The 22,658-nt window shown below is 42.3% G+C and overlaps 1 protein-coding gene across 1 annotated transcript in view; it reads right to left on the minus strand.

Annotated features, from left to right (window-relative positions):
* Positions 1-22,658, minus strand: part of LOC145412078 (dipeptidase 1-like) — a 210,159-nt gene that overhangs the window by 30,550 nt on the left and 156,951 nt on the right. The window contains exons 9-10 of the mRNA XM_080281995.1: positions 1,039-1,195; positions 365-497 (exon numbers count right to left, since the gene is read on the minus strand). Of these exons, the coding sequence (XP_080138121.1) occupies positions 365-497; positions 1,039-1,195 (290 nt within the window). The remainder of the gene's footprint in view (positions 1-364; positions 498-1,038; positions 1,196-22,658) is intronic.

Raw genomic sequence — 22,658 nt, forward strand, 5'->3', positions numbered from 1 at the left:
ATATTCCGTTTAGCACACATTAAATTTGTTTATGCCTGCTTGCTCTTAGAGTTCTCTGCAGCACTTAACGCTAATAACTGCAAGTAAAATCATATGAACTATGTCCCCTGAATCTAGAATGTGAAACCTGAACCAATGGGGTGCATTTTGTGTACCGGTGGTATGCATGTACTCTGACCTACATAGTTTCTGACACAAACAAAATAGTGTCATTACAACACATCAATTTCCACATGTGCTGTAAATTTCCCATTCGCTCCGCCAGCCCGGGAAAGAGCTAAATTTGGTTACCATATTGACATAAGTACAGATGAAAGTATTGCAGATTAAATTATTTACTAACGAGAAATTGGTCTCAACTTACTGACGTATGAGTGAGCGTAGCCTAGATGCTGAGGGTAGCGGGCAATCATCCTTTTAATCACGTCTATCTGCTCCAGCGTCACCTGCGCCGCGTTCAGGAACTGCGCACCACAGGGCACGTACGCCGCCCAGAACTGGCAGGGAAGGTTAGACTGGGTTATTTGGGAAGGAAGAAGATAACAGAATGTAAAGAAATACCTCATTCTCCACGCCTCCCTCACTCAGCTCGGCAGTTATTCATCTACCAACTCACAAGCGCCCACTCTACCAACTCACCAATGCCTCATATACCAACTCACCAGTGCCCCATCTACCAACTCATCAATGCCTCATATACCAACTCACCAGTGCCCCATCTACCACCTCACCAATGCCTCATATACCAACTCACCAGTGCTCCATCAACCAACTCACCAATGCCTCATCTACCAACTCACCAGTGTCCAATCTACCAGCTCTCCAGTGTCCCATCTACCGTCTCACCAGTTCCCCATCTACCATCTCACCAGTGCCCAATCTACCAATTCAACTGTGCCCCATCTACCAACTCTTCACTTCCTCATCTAACAACTCACCAGTGTCCTAATTTGACTCACCTGCGCCCCGACTTAGCTAAGCCCCGAGCCGACTCACTTGCGCCCCAAGCCGACTCACCTGTACCCCGATCCGACTCACCTGCGCCCCGACTCTGCCGTGGCGCATCCTGGCCAAGTCAGTGTGGGACCAAGGGGAACTGCCCCAGGGTTCCACCTCACTTAGGTTCTGCGACAGGTCAACCTTCTCCAGCTTGTTGTGGATGAAGTTCCGCAGGTTCCACGCAAGGTCGTTGTGGCTGAGGGAGAAAAGGTACAGTGGTAATAAATAGCTTACGTAGCAGAACCTAAGAAGATAAGGTACAGCTGAAGTCACTGAGTTCCCCGCCAGACTGTTGCGTTTGGAAGAATAAGTGTGAATACTGTCACAAGTTCCTTTACACTATGTCACATACGAATATGAACCTAGCGAGCTGATATGTAAATGCGATAAATGTTCCTTTACCCTATCTCGACACTGTGTCAAGAACTAAACTGAGGTGTTACTGTCAAGATACGTTGGTGGTCACAAGTTCCTTTACATCGTCTGAAGACCCTGTCAAAAGTTTATGTGGTCATGTCAGACTATTGTACATTACACCATTTGTCACCCAGAATGAAATACCGCTCAGCCAAGTGCCTTTGCATGGTATTAGTCCTTTGTGTCCATTCTCACATAATCCAGGGAGGTGATCAACTTTTCACTGTCTGTCTCGCTTTGCCAATTTTCCTCAGCAAACTCCCTTATTAGGAACCATTACCCTCACAGTCCTGCAAACTCTCCCCTACTCCCTTAAACGCTACTCACAATCACCCACCTAGTCCGTCTCAAGATGCCACCCAGATCCTGACTGCTTCCTTCACAGAACCCATCCCGATCCTTCACACTCCCTGTCTCGTTATCTGACACTCATCTCATTATCCGAACGCTCATCCGATTTGCAAGACGTTCCAACCAATTCCCTGAGGCCTCTCTGTCTGACTAACTTCTTCCTTACGATGGCGTCCTTTATTATTATTATTATTATTATTATTATTATTGACAGCCCACCTAAAGAGATCCCTTAAACAGTGAAGGAGTTGGAGAAGTGTCCATTATATACAATCTCCCTAACCTCCCACTGTACGATGTTGTACTCTTGCGATCTCCACATGATTCTGTTTACCCTTGAAAAGAGCACTTATATTGAAGCGGCAAGGGTCTCCAATAATTTTTTTTTTCTCTCTCTCTCTCTCTCCCTCTCTCTCTCTCTCTCTCTCCCTCTCTCTCTCTCTCTCTCTCTCTCTCTCTCTCTCTCTCTCTAAATCACCACATTACACAGGACAAAATAACAAAGAAAACACCTCCAGAACCGAGAGAGCAAAGCAAATCACAGGCACTCCCTTTCCCTTCCTCCAAGCGAGACGGCGTGTAAATTCAGTTTGGTCTTCCATATGCATCTTCATCACGGACCAACAGGCTCTGACCCCACACCTCCGCGATTCTCTCCCTGTCTTGGCTTTACCTGGGCACGACTGGAGAAGGAATGGGGTTTCGTGGGAGGCTGTTTATGAAGGATTTGTTTACCTATGTCATGGTCTTGTGGTCTATCTTATTTTGTTCCAGTTAACATGTCAGGTGAGTCAACGGAGATTGAGTCACAGGCTCGTATTCTCGTCGGTTAAGGAAGCTCCCTCACACCTCTTCCGTAGCGATTTATTTTTGGATATGGGTGGTTTATGTCCTTTTGTATGTTATGTACACAGAGTACGGCGATAGTGGAGGGATTTATGTAACACAGAAGGGGACAGTACAGTGTAGTAAATAAAATAAATCGCTAAGGATGAGATGCAAAGGAGCCTCCAACGAGAACACGGACCACAGAGTATGAGTGTAAATACAAGTAAGACAGATCATAGGAGTCTGTGGCCCGTAATCTCGTCGGTTCAGGAGGCTCCCTAACACCTTTTCCCAAGCGATTAATTTTGCTTATTACACATTACTGTCCTATTCTGTGTTATATGTATCCTTCCAAAATCACCATACTCTGCATAAATAACGTACAAAAGAATATTAACTGGCCATATCCCAAAATTAATTGGTAAGGAAGAGGTGTTAGGGAGCTTCTTAATCGACGAGGATACGAGCCCGAGGGTATTAATTTTTCATAAGCGCTTTAACATTCTCTTTTGCCTCCAGTTGTTATATGGCGTCCATTTCATTTCCCTATTGCTTTCACCGGTCGGTTTTATTTAACTGAGACCCGTGGCGGTGAAGGAGATAAAAATAAACACAGATGTAGTTGTGAAGAGATAAAGGCGGTATTATATCCTCCTCAGGCTAAGAGCTGCCGACCACAGAGGAGAATTATTTTTATACTTCGTTTTATTTAATTCCCGTTATCCCAGGACGACTATATTCAGCTAAAAAACCCTCACAGTGAAGAGAGTAGACACACACATATACGCCGCTATGAGGGAAGCTAGAATAAACACACGCGTAATTGTAACTGAAATAAAACCGATTTGATCTACTCGTTTCATAGATCCTCATGGGGGTAGGAACGGGCGGCAACGTACGCACACTTAGTTAAAGTATGGAAACCAGGCAGACATTTTTTACAATTGAGATGAATTTGTTCCGGATCTCTCGCCTGGGTGCTGCTGCTCTGCCTGTTTGTGTTGTGGGTGTAGGGGTGTGTTTGTCTGTGTTTTGTGTTGTTGGTGATGGATCTGTGTTTTGTGTTGGTGGCGGTGCTGTGTTCTGGGTGCAGGCTTGTATCCGTTGCTGTCATCTAGGTGGTGGAGTTGTGGTTTGAGTGTAGGGGGTCTGTTTGTCGGTGTTGTATGATTGTAAACACTAAGCAATGTATTTGTTTATGGTGTGTTTGTTGCTACTGGTGGTGATTGTATTGTACTGAGCCTCTGTTCGTCGCACCTCTGTTTTGGTATTGGTGATGGTGGTGGATGTGTTGGCGTTAGGAGTGTGCTGGGAACTCGGGGGACACATCGCCCAGTTTACTATGAAGATGAATTGGTTCCGGCTCTCCCTTCTCTGCCCCTGGGTGCTGCTACGGAGAGAGTGGTTGGCGTGTGTTTGTTGATGGCCTGTGCAGTGTTGGAGTTGGCTGTGTTTATTGGTGCTCTGTTTTTTTCTTTTTTTCTCTTTTTTTTTTGTGGCTGTTGGGTTACGTTTGCCAAAGCTGTATGTGTTGTTGTTCTGGTGGTTTTGTCCTGGTGGTGGTTGTGATGCTGAGAATGGAAGAGTGTGTTTGAAGGTGATATGTCCTGCAGAGAGGCATGGAATTTTGCTTGCACTTTTGGTGGTGGTTGTTTTAAGGGGGATGTGTTGACTGATGAATTTTAACTGGGATGCTGTTGTTGTTGCTGTTCTTGTTACTGTTGCTTTTGTTGCTGCTGTTATTGTTGGCCTTTGATCTACTTTTTTTTTTCTTACCGTGATTTTGATTTTGCCATTTTTGTCGTTTCCTAACATGATAAACCTCTCTCTCTCTCTCTCTCTCTCCCTACTTCATTATGCATTTTTGTCACAGTGTGGATGATGTGACAAGCTCAGCCAAGAGAGTGAGTTTATTTTAGATTATCTCATGGGACTATCTATATTCCTGGCTACCTACTTACCTACCTATCTATCTATCTACCTACCTACTTATCTATCTATTTGTCTGTCTGCCTGTCTGTCTGTCTACCTATCTGCGTTTATTGGTCTTTCTATCGATCATTCTATGTATTTTATAGTGTCTATTCCGTCACTTTCTGTCCTCTGTATGTATGGATGTATCTATCTGCGTCAGTCTATCTATATATTAGCCTACCGACCTACCTACCTACCTACTTACCAACCTACTTATATATCTCTCTATCCTTCTCTCTCTCTGTCCTGAATACAAATATTTTTAAAACACGACACAGCAGCTGATCCCACACCCACTCCACTACAAGCCTCAGTACCCAGCCAATAAAAATCTGACGCCATTACATTCCAATCCATCACCCGACACCAAGCGTTCCCTGAGTTCGCTATCGTTCCTCGCCGTTCGCCATTATAGGGTTACGAAAGGCGTGACGTTCGCTAGGAGTCGAGTACCAACACAGGTGACAAGGTTGTTCCCAGGATATCCCACCACGTCCAGTCTGTTTTACATGATCATCAGCTCCCTCTCACCCCCTACCCGCCCAGTCTGACTACACTCCCCTTTTCAATTCCTCCTCTCGAATGCGACCACTTCCTCTCCCTCCGGTTCTCCTTTCTGGTTACCCGCTCCTCCCTTTCCCTTTCTACTATCCCCCTCTCTCATATTCGACTCCCTCCCCCCGGTTCTCCCTTCTTGTTTTCATCACCACCCCTCCCACCTTCCCTAGTCACTTTTTTTTTTCTTTTCCAACTACCCCCTTTCCCCTTCCCTTCTCTCTTCATGTTATCCCCTTCCTCCTCTCCCCATATTCGACCTTCCTTGTCTCTTCATTCTATCCCTTTCCCCCTCCCTAAATTCGACCTCCTTCCTTGTCTCTTCATTCTACCCCTTTCCCCCTCTCCATAATCGATCCTCTTCCTTCTCCTTTCATGTTATCCCTCTCCCTGTGTCCCCTTTTCTTCCCTCTTCACGCTATTCCCCCCTTCCCTTACCCCTTTCTCTCCTCTCCCTCACTTATTCCTCTCTTCACCCAGACTAGCTCCACATCAGTCTTCTCCCTCCCCAAAGTCTATAACATGTCCTATAATTTTTACGCCATTCAGTACAAACCGTAAGAAAAGGGGTTACAGAGATAGTTCAGATTTTAACTCAAATTAACTTCCCATATTTCTAGATGTTTACATGAATTATATATATATTTTTTTATTCAGAATCTTCACATTCCAAACCTGACACAGTGGAACAATTTCACGTCTGATTTAACCCTCATAACTCACAATGTCAAAAATTAGGTCTATCTATCTATCTATCTATATACCTAGGCTGCTTCCCCCAAGGAAAGGGAGGTAGCCGAGACAGGACGACTCACTCTCCATTTACTCATCCATTCAAACACATTCATTTGCATCTTAGCCCCAAAGGGGAGAACGGACAGATCCTCACCGCACCACACCGCACAAGGGTCAACTGGGCAATGCAATCAGTGACATCCGCAGCAGGGCCCGACAGCAGAACTGGTTTACCCCTGCCACATCATAACAGACCCATCCCCTTACCCGCACCTGACCTGACTAGCTGATCAGACCAAATGCGGGAGAATATCGCCTCAGGGCTGGGTCATCACTTATTCATTCACAATTTCTCTCCATTTATTTCTGTCACGCACAGCCACTCTTCCTTGCTCAACAGACATCCCTCTCGCATCCAGCGCTCTCTTCACACTGTCCATCCATCCTATTCGTGGTCTTCCTCTCAGCCTTACACCTCTCACATCAGATCTAGTTATCTTTTTCACAAATCGCTCATTATCCATTCTCTCCATATGTCCAAACCATTGCAACACCCTCTGCTCAACTCTACCAGCCATCTCCCGAACAACTCCAGTTCTCCTTCGCACTTCATCATTTCGCACCCGATCCATACGCGTCACTCCACACATACTCCTCAGACATCTCATCTCCATTACATTCAAACTTTTCCTCTCTGCTACACCCATATTCCATGTTTCAGCCCCATATAATGCAGTCGGTACCACAACACCCTCATACAGCCATCTCTTTACATCCATTCTAAGCGAACGACATTTAAACACTTTTTTCATTCCTCCCAGCACCTTTCCTACTTCATTTATTCTAAACTTCACTTCTGCATCTATTCTTCCATCCACAGCAACATGTGACCCTAGATATTTAAAACAATCTACCTCCTCAAGCAACTCACCATTCAAAACTATATTCATCCCCCTACCATCTATCAACCTCGTACACTTCATCACTTTACTCTTATTCTCATTTACTTTCAATTTCCTCCTTTCACACACCCTTCCAAACTCCTCTACCAACTGTCTCAATCTCTCCTCTGAATCAGTCACCAGTGCAGTATCATCTGCAAACAGCAGCTGCTTCAGATTCCACTCTCCTCCATCAACATTTACCAGACTCAGACCACCTAAAACTCTTGCATTCACCTCCCTTACAACACCATCCATGTAAATATTAAACAACCAAGGCGACATCACACATCCCTGTCGCAGCCCCACTCTCACGGGAAACCAATCACTCACAGCATTTCCCACTCTTACACACGCTCTACTATTTACATAAAAACTTTTCACCCCTTTTAGTAACCTACCATCAAGTCCATACAATCTTAAAACAGTCTACAAAGCCTCCCTATCAATTCTATCATACGCTTTCTCTAAATCCATAAATGCCCAAAACACATCCTTGCCTTTCGCTAAATACTTTTCACACACTTGTCTCACAGCAAACACCTGATCAACGCATCCCCTCCCTCTCCTAAAGCCACACTGCTCATCACTAATCACTCCCTCTGTACCCTCTCTAACTCTCATAATTAACACTCTACCATACACCTTACCTACAACACTCAACAGACTTATACCCCTAAAGCTAGTACATTCATACTTATCACCCTTGCCTTTATACAACGGGACCACACAAGCACTTGCCCAGTCAATTGGCACCATACCTTTCTCAAAGCACACATTCAACAATCTTACTAACCAGTCAACAATAGTCACTCCACCACCCTTCAGGCATTCCACAACACACCCATCCATACCTGCAGCTTTCCCTGTTTTCATCTCCTTTACTGCCTTCTCCACTTCTTCCTTCGTGATCAAAGAATCATTCAACTCTCCCAACACATTTATTCCTTGCACCCTTCCATCCGCCACAATCTCAGCCACCCTTTCCTCCTCTACATTTAACAATCTTTCAAAATACTCTGCCCATCTCTTCCTTACTGCATCCATCTCAATTAACATCCTTCCATCCTCTGCTTTTACTCGTTCTTCCTTCCCAGACTCTCCCTTTCGCACCCTTTTCACCTCCTTCCAAAACATTTTCTTATTCTGCTGAAAATTCTCTGTCAGCCGCCTACCCCACCTCTCATCTGCTGCCACTTTAGCATCACGCACAGCCCTTCTCGCTCTATTCCTCTTCTCCTTATACCTTTCATATGACATCTCATCCTTCCTCTGCAGCCACACTTCATATGCACGTCTCTTCTCTGCCACAGCCATACTTACTTCCTCGCACCACCATTCACTTCCTTTTCTTACACCACCACCCACACGTCTCACACCACACACCTCTTCTGCATGCCCCACCACAGCACTCTTAAACAACTGCCATTCCTCCTCCACGCTGCCATTTTCCCGATCTTTCACTGCGTTCCACTCATCTTTCAATTTCTCCTGATACTCTATCTTTTTCTCTCTTTTATCCAACTCACTCACTTTCAAAACCTCCCTGCCACACCTAACCCTCCTAGCTCTCATCCATCTCTTTCCTACTCTTAACTTTCCCTCCACCAGGTAGTGGTCAGACATACCTCCACCCTCCCCTCTCAGAACTCTCACATCCAACAATCTTCCTATTACATTCCTAGACACAACCACATAGTCCATCAAGGCTCTATCAACAACCCTTCCACCCTCCTGTCTCACCCATGTATACTTATAAATATCTTTCTTCTCAAACAGCGTATTCCCAATCACCATCTCTCGCTCAACACACATCGCTATCATTCGTTCCCCATTTTCATTTCTTCCAGGCACACCATGCATACCAACTACACCTTCAACTGCTACATTTCCCACTCTAGCATTCAGATCTCCCATCATTACCACATTCACATTCGCTTCAAAACTCTGCAGACACTCATCAACATCATTCCAGAAAGACTCCCTCTCTTGTTCATCCCTTTCACTACCAGGCCCATATGCACTCACAAACACCCACAACTCACGTTCAAATTTCGCTTTCACCCACATCAGTCTCGATGACACCTCCTTCCATTCAATCACACACTGCTGAACTTCCGGACTCACTAACAAGGCCACACCTTCTCTTGCCCTTCCTCTATCAACACCTGACAATCTTCCATTCACACTTCCAAACATAGATTCCCCATTCCCTTTCATCTTCGTTTCACTCAAAGCTAACACATCCAACTTTCTTCTCACAAAAATTCTCCCAGTCTCCTCCCTTTTAGCCTCAATCGTACTACATCCACGCACATTCATAGACCCAATCTTCAGGGTACGGGGATAACTCCATCCCCCATCCCTTTCTCTGGCCTGTCTCTTTTTAGGAACTACAAAACAGAGGAGGTAAAAAAAAAAAAAAGAATACTATTATTTTCTACCCAAGCAGCTTTTTTTTTTTTTTTTATCTTTCTTTACAACCCTAAACCTGATGCACTGCCACGGCTGTATGTCTGTATGTCTAATCAGATTAAGTCATATATCAAACCCCAGCTCACCCTCCAACCCAGATCCCCCCCCCTCCTCTCTCTCTCTCTCTCTCTCTCTCTCTCTCACACACACACACACACGCACATCCCAGCTCATCCTCCTACCCAATTCTCTCTCTCTCTCTCTCTCTCTCTCTCTCTCTCTCTCTCTCTCTCTCTCTCTCTCTCTCAAAACGTTGGTGAATTGTTACTATACACAAGCAGTTCTCACCACTCCAGCCCCGTAACTCATCCTCGCTGGCCCATGTTGCCTTGTATGGACTGCCGGCAAGATGGATGACGGTAATTTATGAAGGATCTCTTTCTCCCTCTCTCTCTCTCTCTCTCTCTCACACACACCGTCTCATTAATTTTGATCTCCCGCTGCTAGAAGTGTGTGTGTGTGTGTGTGTGTGTGTGTGTGTGTGTGTGTGTGTGTGTGTGTGTGTGTGTGTTAGAGAGAGAGAGAGAGAGAGAGAGAGAGAGAGAGAGAGAGAGAGAGAGAGAGAGAGAGAGAGAGAGAGATTTCGGTGCTCTAAGAATCCTTACGAAATCTGCTGAAATACTCCCCCCCCCATTCTCCTCTTCCTCCTCCTCCTCCTCAACAAATCCTTTAAATTCTTCCCTACGATGATATATTACGTATAAATTTGCTCTTACGAATGCAAGACGATTTTTCTCAGCATTATTTTTAGTGTTGGATATTCGACACCAAAAAGGAACAAAAAATCTTTTGAAATCTAATCTCCGCCCCCTCGCTCCCACCTTCTCCACCACACACACACACACACACACACACACACACACACACACACACACACACATACACACAAATAGTTTCATCAATCATCATGTTCAATAAAGCTCTCTCTCCCCACCCTAAACCATTGTTATGTAATGATTTGAAGGCTTTCCTTTATGAATACATCACATTAACTGTACTCAAAGCTGCTTCGGTATGTTTATAGAATTATTTTGAGTTGCACGACGATGCACCTTCATTTCAGACAAAACTAGGGGAGACAACCCTAGGGAAGAAAAAACTAGGGAACAAAACTAGGAACAAAACTAGGGGAGACAAAAACTTAGAGACAAAACTAGGGGAGATTAAACTTGAGGACAAAACTTGGGGAGACAACACTAGGGGAGACAAAACTAGGGGAGACAAAACTAGGGGAGATAACACTAGGGGAGACAAAACTAGGGGATTACACAGGATTACACAGGAAAGCAAACAGCAACAGACCTTATGGTCCTTTCGAGGCTGCTTGTTAGAGAAAACTATGACTACAAGATCTAACTCTACATGTTGAAGGATAAGGATAGGAAAGCAAGAAGGCTCCCCCCACCACCAAACCCTCCAGGAAAAAGTGAGAAAAACCACCATGCAGCATGGAAAAACTGACATGGAAATTTTATAGGAAACATTGGAAAGGAAAAGTCACATTCTATAATACTTTATCTATAAGCTACCCGATAGAGTAACCTGAAAGAGAAAGTAAACAAATAAAATAATAGTTACGGCATGACATTATAAACCAGTTACATTGAGTTAATGGGAAGTCTGTGGACATAACGTGGAAGCTACGCACTGCACAGTGTGGATGTTTAGGGGTGGTGCAGCAGCCTTGCCTGGCGCTTTTAAGGTAGGCAGCAGTCAATCAGGCCCTAGCTCCGTTTGCTCCACTGAGACAAGGAACTCTCCCATGTGGGACAAGTACACAAGTTTCATCCTGAAGCAGTGACCCCTGGTACATTAAAAAAATCCCGATGGTGGTCACTTGACTAACAGGGACCCTCAGTGATCCACAGCCCATCACAGGTCAGAAAGTAAGAGTAGTGACCGTTAACTCAGGGTTATCTGTGCAGCTCCTAATCTGTGCTTATATTGCTTTCTTTGCGCTGGGGAGACTGAAAAGTATATAGGACGGGTGTCTCAGATAAAAGGGGACTGCACAGTGCACAGTGTGGATGTGCAATGCACAGAGTGGATGTTTAGGGGTGGTGCGGCAACCTTCCCTGGCGCTTTTTAGGTAGGCAGCAGTCAATCAGGCAATAGCTCCGTTCACTCCACTGAGACAAGGAACTCTCCCATGTGGGACAGTACACAAGTTTCATCCTGAAGCAGTGACCCCTGGTACATTAAAAAATCCCGATGGTGGTCACTTGACTAACAGGGACCCTCAGTGATCCACAGCCCATCACAGGTCGAAAGTAAGAGTAGTGACCGTTAACTCAGGGTTATCTGTGCAGATCCTAATCTGTGCTTATATCGCTTTGTTTGCACCGAATAAATTGGAAATGTATAATATCGTGACGCAACACTATGTACGGGTACATTGTTTACGGGGTGTCTTGTAGACTAAGGGGGCATGAACTTATATGTACCGTAGCTATAAAAGCAAGTTATTCGGACAGAAAAAGAGTCAGCTGAGGATTTTCATGCAAATACTTGTCTAATTTGTTTTTGAATGTCTCAATTGAGATACTGTTCACGGTATCTGAGGGTAATCTGTTCCAGATATTTACAACTCTGTTAAAGAAGAAGTATTTTGCTTCGTGGGATTGGAATCGTTTTCCCATGATTTTGCAGCCATTACTTCTGGTTTGACTCGACCGGTCTATATCAAAATGTTTATTCATGTCTAAGTTGTCATATCCCTTCATGATTTTGAAAACTTCAATAAGGTCCCCTCTTAACCTGCGCTTCGTTAGGCTAAATAATTTAAGTTCTTCAAGGCGTTCCTCATATGGTTTGTTTCTAAGTCGTGGTACCATTTTTGTGATTCTTCGCTGAATTTTCTCTAATTTTTCAATGTCCTTTCTGTAGTACGGAGACCAGAATTGCACACAATACTCAAGATGGGGGCGCACTAGCGAGTTGTACAAGGCAAGTATGACTTTTTCCGATTTAAACTCGAAAGTTCTTCCAATAAAACCCACTAGCTTGTTTGCAATTTTTACCGCATCGGTACACTGCTTGCTTGGTTTTAGGTCATTTGATATTATCACACCAAGATCCTTTTCACTGTCTGTACTTGATAACTGAATATTGTTCATTTTGTAATTTGCATGGACATTGTTACTTCCAATATGAAGTACTTTACATTTTTCTGTGTCGAATTTCATTTGCCATTTTTCTGCCCAGCTTGCTAAAGTATTAAGGTCATTTTGTAACTGCTGCCACTGTAATTTTGAAGTGACTTTACTGGTTATTTTAGTATCATCTGCAAATTTGGATACTTTACAATTTAGACCCTCATCAATGTCATTTATATAGATAATAAAAAGTATCGGTCCAAGTACTGAGCCTTGGGGAACGCCGCTGATCACATTACGCCATTTGGATTCCTTTCCGTTTATCACAACTCGCTGTTTTCGGTCTGACAGCCAGTCTTGTAACCATTTTAGCGTCTTTCCTTTTATTCCATGTGCTTCTATTTTTCTCATGAGATGCTTGTGAGGGACAGTGTCAAATGCTTTCTGAAAGTCGAGGTAAATTATATCTACTGCTCTTGAGTCATCGTATGATTTGTAAACATCATGGAAGAAGTCCAGTAAGTTAGTTAAGCATGAACGACGATGTCTGAATCCATGTTGCGAGTCTTTAATTATATTATTTTCTTCTAGATAATTAACTATTTTATCTCTTATGATTTTTTCCATTAACTTGCACACTACTGATGTTAAGCTGATTGGTCTGTAATTTCCTGGGTGCGACTCATTTCCTTTTTTGAAAATTGGTGTTACATTTGCTAGTTTCCATTCGCGTGGAACTTTCCCAGTACTTAATGATTTATTGAATAAGACAGAGAGTGGCAGCAGTAACTCATGTTTTGCTTCATTGAGAATTCTCGGTGATATTTTATCGGGGCCAGGGGTTTTGTTTATGTCCGTACTATTTATGGCTGAAAGGATATCATTATTATGGATAGCATAGTTACTAAGGACTGTGCTATTTGCTTGGTTTGTGGGTAACAGTAGGTTTCTGGTGGTGTTTTCTACTGTAAAAACAGACGCAAAGTAATCGTTAAGAATGTTTGCCATTTCGACCTCATTTTCAGTGTGTCTGCCATTGTTTGTTTCTAGAGGACCTATTGATGTAGTCATAACCTTTTTCTTTCTAATGTAACTGTAAAATTCTTTAGGATTTGATTTGCACGTATTAGCAATGTGGATCTCCAGTGCTCTTTTGCTTTGTTTAATAAGTCTTTTCGATGTGCGGCGTAGATTATCATACTGTAATTTATCATCATTATTTTGTGTAGCTTTATATTTATGGTATGCCTGTTTTTTGGCTATTAAGTTACTTTTTATTTCACTGGACCACCACTTTGGTTTACTATTTCCAGCTGGACGTCTGTTACGTAGTGGCACACATGACTTTACCACTTCATTAAATTTTTCGGTGAATATTTCCCATGCTTGGTTTATGTCATCGGTTTCAGACATTTGATTCCAATCTGCAGTTGCAAGTAGCGCTCTGAGCCTGTTGAAATTAGCTCTACGATAATCTGGGACCTTTTCTTTGCTCTCCGTTTCTTTTACTTTTTCAGTAGTAATATTAAACTGTATAGTTCGATGATCACTGGAACTAAACTCAGGTCCTATTTCAACGTTGTTGACTAGGTTATCATTTGTAGTCAAGATGATGTCTAGGATATTGTTTCCTCTCGTTGGGTATTCTACGTGTTGGGAAAGGGCGCTTTCCTGAAGATTCGTATAAAGCTCTTGTCCTGAGTGTGCCGTCAGTGGTTCACCCCACTTTGTTACCGGTAGATTAAAGTCTCCAAAAATTACGCTATCCTCTTGACAACAAATTTCCGCAATTTGATCATAAAGTTTTTCATCTGTCTCAGTTGACTGTGCTGGCGGACGATAGATGAGACATATATTTATTTTGTGTGAATTAATACTTAGCTGAACATAACTGGCATCTATGTTGGTAATACTGGGTTTGGATAGCACAAGGGGATGGAGACTAGTTTTCACATATAGTAAAACACCGCCACCAGCTCGATGTGGTCGCTCACAGCTGAAAATATTGTACCCTGTTAGTGAGTATTCCGCTAGAAAGTCACGGTCAGATGTGTTAATCCAGGACTCTGTGATGCCAATGATGTCATAATTTTCTAGGTAAATTAGAGATTCTAAATCCTCAAACTTGTTACGTAGACTACGTGCGTTAGCATAGCAGACTCTAATTCCGTTCCGAACAGTTGGTGATCTGACTTTGTGGGTATTTACGTTAAGGTTACTGTTCCTGGACGTGCCGCGTTTTTGATCTGAAGAGGGCAACATTATCGTGTAGAAGTCTACCTAGCCGTGCCGCTCCTACTGAGTTCAAATGGAGACCATCTTTCTGGAATAGAGTATGTTGCTCATAAAACTGGTCCCACAGATTGACAAAGTCGACTCCCTCTTGCGTGCAGAGAGATTTGAGCCGGTTATTTGTGCTGAAGGCCTTATCATAGAAACTATTTTCTGCCTTGATCCTTGGGAGTATACCAGATATTATCACATTTGTGGACTTAGTTTTGAATCGTTTGATCATTTCATGATACTTTGCTAGCAATTCCTCAGATCTACTGCGCTTCAGATCATTTGTACCAACATGGATAACGTATAGAGTTTGATCATTTGCGTCTTTTGTGACCTCATCGCAGGCTTCTGTGATATCACTTAGTCCACCTCCTGGAAAACAGTACCTCTTTCTGCTGATGGGGGCACGTCCACAAAATTCCTCCAGCTGACTGCGTACAATAGAGTCCCCAATAAGCCTTGTTTCTTCTGTCTCATTTACCGCTTCGGCAAGGATCTGGTAGCGATTATACGTAGTTATGGGAAGATGCTTCCTCGAATCTTTTCCGGGTTTTGCGCCATTTCTTACCATAGTAAAGGGGACTTCGCTTGGCGAGGAACGTACTGAATCGCTGGGTGAGGAAGATACTGATACACTATTATTTGTGACTGCCTGATGGGCGGGGGCTTGTACGAGCTCGGTTTGTACGCTTCTTCCTTCTCGAGTGCTGTTGCTGACTCCTACATTTGCCACTACAAACTCTTTCAGTGTCTCAAACTCTGCCTTGAGTTCCCTGTAATTTCTCTGCGATTCAGCTAAACCATTTTCTAGATCTTTTCTCAAGATGCATAGTTTGCACACAGGCGTCGAAAAGTAATTTGAAAAATACTGAGCCGCAAAGCGACCAGTACACTCCTGGCAGGCCTTTAGGGTAGATGGCATTTTGCAGCAATATTTCCACAATCCCACACAAATAAAAAATAGTATACAACTGGTTAATGGATGTTGTTACAAATGGTCAATTTACTCTATATATGAGATATTGAATTTCTAGGGAGGTTCACTTACTTTTTATATATTATCTTCCTTTACCAGTATAAAAAGTATAGAAAATCTACCTGCTATGGCACAATCCAACCTACATGGATTCTTTTACCAGTGTAAGAGGAACAGAAAATCTGCTTGCTATGGTACAACCTACCTTAACATGAACTGTGTAAAATGAAAATGGAATCTACTTGCTAGGGTATGATCTAGCTTACCATGAATTGTGGAAATACACCATACACTGATTCACTGGAGAAAAAGGAAAAACAAAAACAAAAAAAAAATAACAATGGAATGTTGGGGAAAAAATCAAAATAAAAACCTAGCTTCTCTCAGTGAACAACTGAAAATAAAAATAATATACAACTGGTTAAGGGATGTTGTTAAAAATGGACAATTTACTCTATAAATGAAAAATTGAATTTCTAGGGAGATTCACTTACTTTTTGTATACTATCTTCCTTTAACAGTATAAAAAGAATAGAAAATCCACCTGCTGTAGCACAAGCCAACCTACATGAATTCTTTTACCAGTGTAAAAAGAGTAGAAAATCTGCTTCCTATGGTACAACCTAACTTACCATGAACTGTGTAAAATGTAAAGAAAATTTACTTGCTATGGTATGATCTAGCTTACCATGTATTGTGGAAATACACCATAAACTGATTCACTGGGAGAAAAAGGAAAAAAGAAAATAACAATGGAATGTTGGGGAGAAATCAAAATAAACACCTGGCTTCACTCAGTGAACAACGGTTTGTAGTGCAAAAACTATTTCACTGGTGTAACATCAATCACACAGTTGTTACTCTATACAGAAGACAGTGCTATTCACTTGCACTAAACTAGCAAGCAACTTAGTTAGTATTTGTTACGTTAGAGACAACACTAGGGGAGACAAAACTAGGGGACAAAACTAGGGGAGACAACACTAGGGGAGACAGAACTACGGAAGAGAAAACTAGGAGACAAATTTAGGGGAGACAACTGCTTCCCTGCCTGAACCAAATACAGGGAGAGGGTTAAGGAGGGATAGGAGGGAAGTAAGAAAGAACTGGTAAAGGAATGGTGGGGTGAGTGGAAGTGGCAGGGTTTTGATGTATTGGAGGGTCAGACGTAAAGTGGGATGGAACGGAAATTGTTAGTTGTCAGGTCAAGTGAAAGGAATTGGTTTGCAGATGCCAGAATCTCTCTCTCTCTCTCTCTCTCTCTCTTGATTACTGACATACGATTTTACTGAGCATACTGGTGACTTCTCGTAGTAATGGTGTAAAGGCCACGCTTCCATCGCATACTCCGCAGAACACAGCTATGTCAACCTTACACCTAAAACGCGAGTCTATAAAACCCGGCTATGATAAGTTCCCTCGTTATCAGGCCATGACCTTGACACTTTCCTTCCTGATAACCTGACACTCTCTGAACCCAAGCGTCTCTTTCACTACGGTATACCTTTTTTTTTATTTTCTTCCCTAACCTGGCCTAAAGCTGCCATCCCTCGGTCTTCAAGGCTGATTTATAACAAGAGATTACACTAGAATATGGTGCTAGTCACGAAGAAGTGCTGTGGCAGGAATGTAGAGCCGTAGCCTTGTCCTTTTCTACCAATAAACTAAGTGGAATAAGCTACAAAGAAAGACGAAAATCTTGGCCAAGTTAAGAAGAGAGAACTATAAACTCCTTCAGACCCCATGACGCAGATTTAGTTTTGCTCTAGTTAATGTAATACTTTTCCCTTCCATCTACTGCTATCCATTAACGTCATACTATTTTACTTAACTCAGGAGACGGCCCGATGCCCCTGACTTCTCACTGATGACACACTGTATCAAAGAGCGTCCCTAACTCGGCACTCCCAGCTGCCAGGCGTCGCTCCACCCACCTAACTAGCAGGGACCAAAGTTTCCTTGTTAGGGGCGTGTTGGTCCCGGTGAGGCCCTCCCTCCCTCGCTCCCTCCCTCACGTGCCACTTTTATCCCCTCGCTCTGTCCTTATAATGGAGGGGACGATAGAGACGCTCTGTGTGTGTGTGTGTGTGTGTGTGTGTGTGTGTGTGTGTGTGTGTGTGCGTGTGTGTGTGTGTGTGTGTGTGTGTGTGTGTGAGAGAGAGAGAGGGCAATTGATGTCGCTTTACACTTCCTGCTTGTCACTTCTCATGCCTGGGTGTAAAAAAAAAAAAAAATCTTATTTGGTGTCAAGGATCGTATATCTGAAAAGTTCCTTAAGTATACGATTTTGTGCTTAGATTAGACTGTCCATTCCCGGAGGTCTAGAAGTCTTTTTAAGCAAGAATGAAATGTAAATGACGGCACCGTAAGGAAGGAGTTAATTAGAATCGTATTAGTAATAAAAGAAAATAAATGAAAATTAATAAGAATAAATGGAGGACACATCGATGAAACCGAAGTAAAAATAAAACAGAAGTAAAACACACACACACACACACACACACACACACACACACACACACACACACACACACACACACACTTAAATCACAGTACCCAAATTATTAAGCCCGATAAAATCCTACTTCAGGTCTTTCAAAAAATCAAGGTGACACTGATAATGACAAGTAGAAAAAAATAAATAATAAAATATAATATGTTAGACACCCCTAACAAAGACGACCGTAGAAAATGGTGACCATCTGGCCCTCCCAATATGTGAAGGTAAAAATTGATGCTAGTGTCTGCAACGGCACTGTCAATATTGCAAAAGTTCCTGGCAGAATAATGGACAGAGAGTGAGCGAAATGAAGGAAGGGGAGGGGGGAGTGGCGGGAGGGAGGGCAGGAGGGAAAGAGAGTGAAGGAGGAGGAAGAGGAAAATGGAATAACAGCTGACAATGAAGGGAAAACTAACTGGGGGAAAATAATTGAGGAGTGAGTCTGAGATGGAAAGATAGACAGACATGTACAGATAGACAGACTGATATACATGGATCGAGACAGATAGTAACAGACTGAGAGTGTTGGATAGATAGCGACGAGCAGACAGATAGGGATACATTCAATGAGAGAGAGAAAGGGAGAGATGAAAACGAAGCACACACTGAGGGTGGAGGGGGCGGGTGAATTCTTAAAAGGAACAAAGAGGAAATGGAGATCGAGAGATAACTATTCAGCGAGGGGGGGAAACTACTGCAAATGGAAGGGAATTTAGAAAACGGAGCACAAGGGGGAGCAGAGCAACTTACCTAAAGAATGAAAAATGGAGGGAAAAAAAGACAATTTCCTCTCGTGACCTAGGAACGAGATTTTACTTGTCTCATTTTTGCTGCCTACAAGCGATTTTATTCAGCTTCGGAGTGGCTTGAGTGTTGAAAGAGTATACACACACACACACACACACACACACACACACACACACACATTTTATATATATATATATAATTCTCTCTCTCTCTCTCTCTCTCTCTCTCTCTCTCTCTCTCTCTCTCTCTCTCTCTCTATATATATATATATATATATATATATATATATATATATATATATATATATATGCTACTCCTAAGCATATAAAAGAAAATGTCGATTAATAACAGAAAAAAAATTGGAAACCTTACGAACGAAAGTGTGAAAAAAAAGATCAAGAACAGCTATTCATTTTGGGTAGAGGGCCCGAGGAGGGAAAAATCGGGTACAACGAAACGAAAAAAAAAAAAAAAAAATGGTGATACAACAGAAAAAGTGTGGGGTAAACTTGGTGACAAACTGAAGTACCGAGATAAATGAATAACAGAATCATGATCTAAAAACTCCGAGTGAGAAAAAAATATACCAAAATTTCAGTACAGTATCTATAGGAAAGAAAAAGAGTGGGTGACTTTACTGAAAATTTAAAGGAGGAAGCATTAGACAAATTAAATGAGAAACAAAACAAAAAGGAATAAAAAAAGGTTCTATCGGAGAGAGTAATAAAAGGAGAATAACGAAAAGGTTAGAGTGAAATAAAAAGCACATATAAAAGCGCAAAATGAAGATGAGAAAAAAAGGATACGAAGAGATAAACAGCTACATAGATAGTTATATTAAGAGAGACAGATCTATCTCTCTATCAATATCTATCTATACAGAGAGAGAGAGAGAGAGAGAGAGAGAGATCTAAAGGGGAAAAATATTCACTTGCAAAAGGGTCAGTAACAAATGGATGACATAGGAGAGAGAGGCAAGGGTTGTATAAAACGCCTCCAAAAGAGAAACTAAAAATGGATGATAGAAGGGAGGAGAAACAAGAATATGAAAAATAACTTCCATGGGAGAAAATTAAACATGACAGAAAGAAAGATAAAGAAGGAATGAAAATGGAGGAAAGGAAGAAGAGAGTAACAGATTTTAAAGACAGTAAAAAGGAAGGAAACAAGGAAGGTAAAGAAAGTGCCAAAAATATTTCCTTTCGATAGGCAGCAACAAATGAATGACATAACACGAGGTCAAGAGGGAATAAAGGAGAAAATAAATCCCAATCAAAAAATCCCATCCCAAAATTCCATCCCAAAAATCCCATCCCAAAAATCTCATCCTAAAAATCCCATCTCAAAAATCCCTTCCAAAAATCCCATCCCAATAATCCCAACCCAAAAACCCCATCCACAAAGACAGCAGGAAATCCATGACAGGCTAAAGGCAAAGGGGAGATAAAAACTTTCATCTCTGTCGCCTTCCTCTCATCCCACCTCCTAGTGAAGTGAAATCCCTCTCCTTGTCAAGTGAAGTCCCTCTCAAAGTGAAGTGAGCCCTCCTCTAGCGAAGTGAACCTCCTCCAAGTGAAGTGAACCCTCCCTCCCTCTCTCCTAGTGAAGTGAACCCCCTCCCCCTCCCAGAAAAGTGAGCCCCCCCTCCCCGTGAAGTGAGCCAGGGAGCAAAGTGGGTAATATTGACCCAGGTCTGGGGTGACAAGAGGCAGCAATCCATTAGGCACTCCCGGCCCTCATGTTCCTGTCATGGCCCACGATTTTTCATTTATCAACAACAACAACAACAACAACAACAACAACAAGAACCATAGCAACAACGATTACTACTACTACTACTTCTACTATTAACTTTGCTATTATAACTCCTACACCAATTCCTACGTCTACAACTACTACTACTACTACTAATACTCCTATAACGGCAAAACACGAAAATGAGAGAAGACTGAGGCCTTGAAAACGAATAAGAAAAAGAATAAAAGCTAGGGAAGGGAAAAGGAAAAATATAGACGCGAAAAGAGTACGATATAAAATAAAAAAAATAAAAAGCAAAACAGAAAGAATGACAAAGAAAAGGAAAGAGAAAGAGATGAAGGCAGAAGGCAGGGATCCATTAGGCACTCCGGGACCCAATGTTTCTGTCATGATGTTTCGGTCTTGTTTTATAATTAACAACAACAACAGCTGCTACTACTACTATTACTACTACTACTGCTGCTGCTACTACTACTACAAAAAGAATAAATTTAAAAAAAATGTGTAAGAGACAGGAACAAAGATGGATGAAAAAATATAAAAAACATAATAATGAAGAAAGAAAACAAGGAGTACAAGGAAAAAGAAATGGAAAAAAAGAACATGTGAGAGAGAGAGAGAGAGAGAGAGAGGGAGAGAGAGAGTGTGTGTGTGTGTGTGTGTGTGTGTGTGTGTGTGTGTGTGTGTGTGTGTGTGTGTGTGTGTGTGTGTGTGTGTGTGTGTGTGTGTGTGTGTGTGTGTGTGTGTGTGTGTGTGTGTGTGTGTGTGTAAGAATCCTTAAGGGCGTGCCCTGCCTACGGACAGTGCTGAGGCGGACACGAGAACTCCAAGGGGATCGATTGGTCTCTCCAAAAGGGGAGCTGAGGGAGACGCTGCAGAAGGAATATAACAGATGGAGGGATATACAGGGAGAAATATAAGTGATATAGAGTTAACTAGGGAAACTTAATAGAGATAAACATAACAAGGATTTAAAAAGAGTATAATAAGTATATACTGTACCATATTTTCCAAAAGCAGTATAACGCATGAAGGATGCAGCAGGGTACAAGAGTCTACAAGGGCGCCAGTCGAGTGTTGTATAAATCAAAACAAGTGAGCGTGGCGCAAAATATTTTGACAGTAGCAAGATAAAGCATGCACAACCCCAGTGTCCAACGTCTCTGTTCACTGCTCTGTTTTTTAAAGTTTTCCAGCTTTCATATATATATATATATATATATATATATATATATATATATATATATATATATTACAGGTGGTACTCTGTATATATGTATATACACAGGTGGTACTCTGTATATATGTATATACACAGGTGGTACTCTGTATGTCTATTTATTTATCAGAAAAACTGTCTAACTAGTTATCCATCTGTCTATGTATCTATATCCATCTATTTAGCTATACAGTTAACTAACTATGTACAGTATCAATCTACCTATCATTCGATCGCACTTCTCTTTCCACGTCCAGCACCCCTACTTTACGCATATTTAAACTCAATCTATTTTTTCCTTTTTCCGCCCGCCAGACTTTACTCACGTATTGTGGAGGACCTCCTTACAGCTTTCCAGTAAAAATATTTATACGTACTGCACGTTGGTCCTTCTCACGTTTTCCTGCCGGTTTTCGATGAAGGGACTGGTGGCTTGGGGAGAGACTACTTGCTTTGCTGATCTTATATTAGGGTCATATTCTCGTTGGCGTGACGGAGAGGGACGCCTACATGTGGTGACAGATAAAACAGGGCGGCTCCACTGCCTGGTTATACAAATGTCCACTAACTACTTCCCTCTCCCCCAATAGGAGGATGGTGGACTGCAAGAGAAGGGGAACTCAAGCCTGCAGTCCACCAGGTTCACGATCAGATGAGCCTGGGGTTGCAACTGCTACTACTACTGCTACTATTACTACTACTACTCCTACTACTATTACTACTACTGCTACTGCTACTACTACTACTACTACTACTACTACTACTACCACCACAATGGAAGCTGTCTATAATCACTTCCTTATTG

Source organism: Coenobita brevimanus, chromosome 92, assembly GCF_032717465.1.
Source record: "Coenobita brevimanus isolate Jiangsu-jjx chromosome 92, ASM3271746v2, whole genome shotgun sequence".
Classification (NCBI taxonomy): Eukaryota; Metazoa; Arthropoda; class Malacostraca; order Decapoda; family Coenobitidae; genus Coenobita; species Coenobita brevimanus.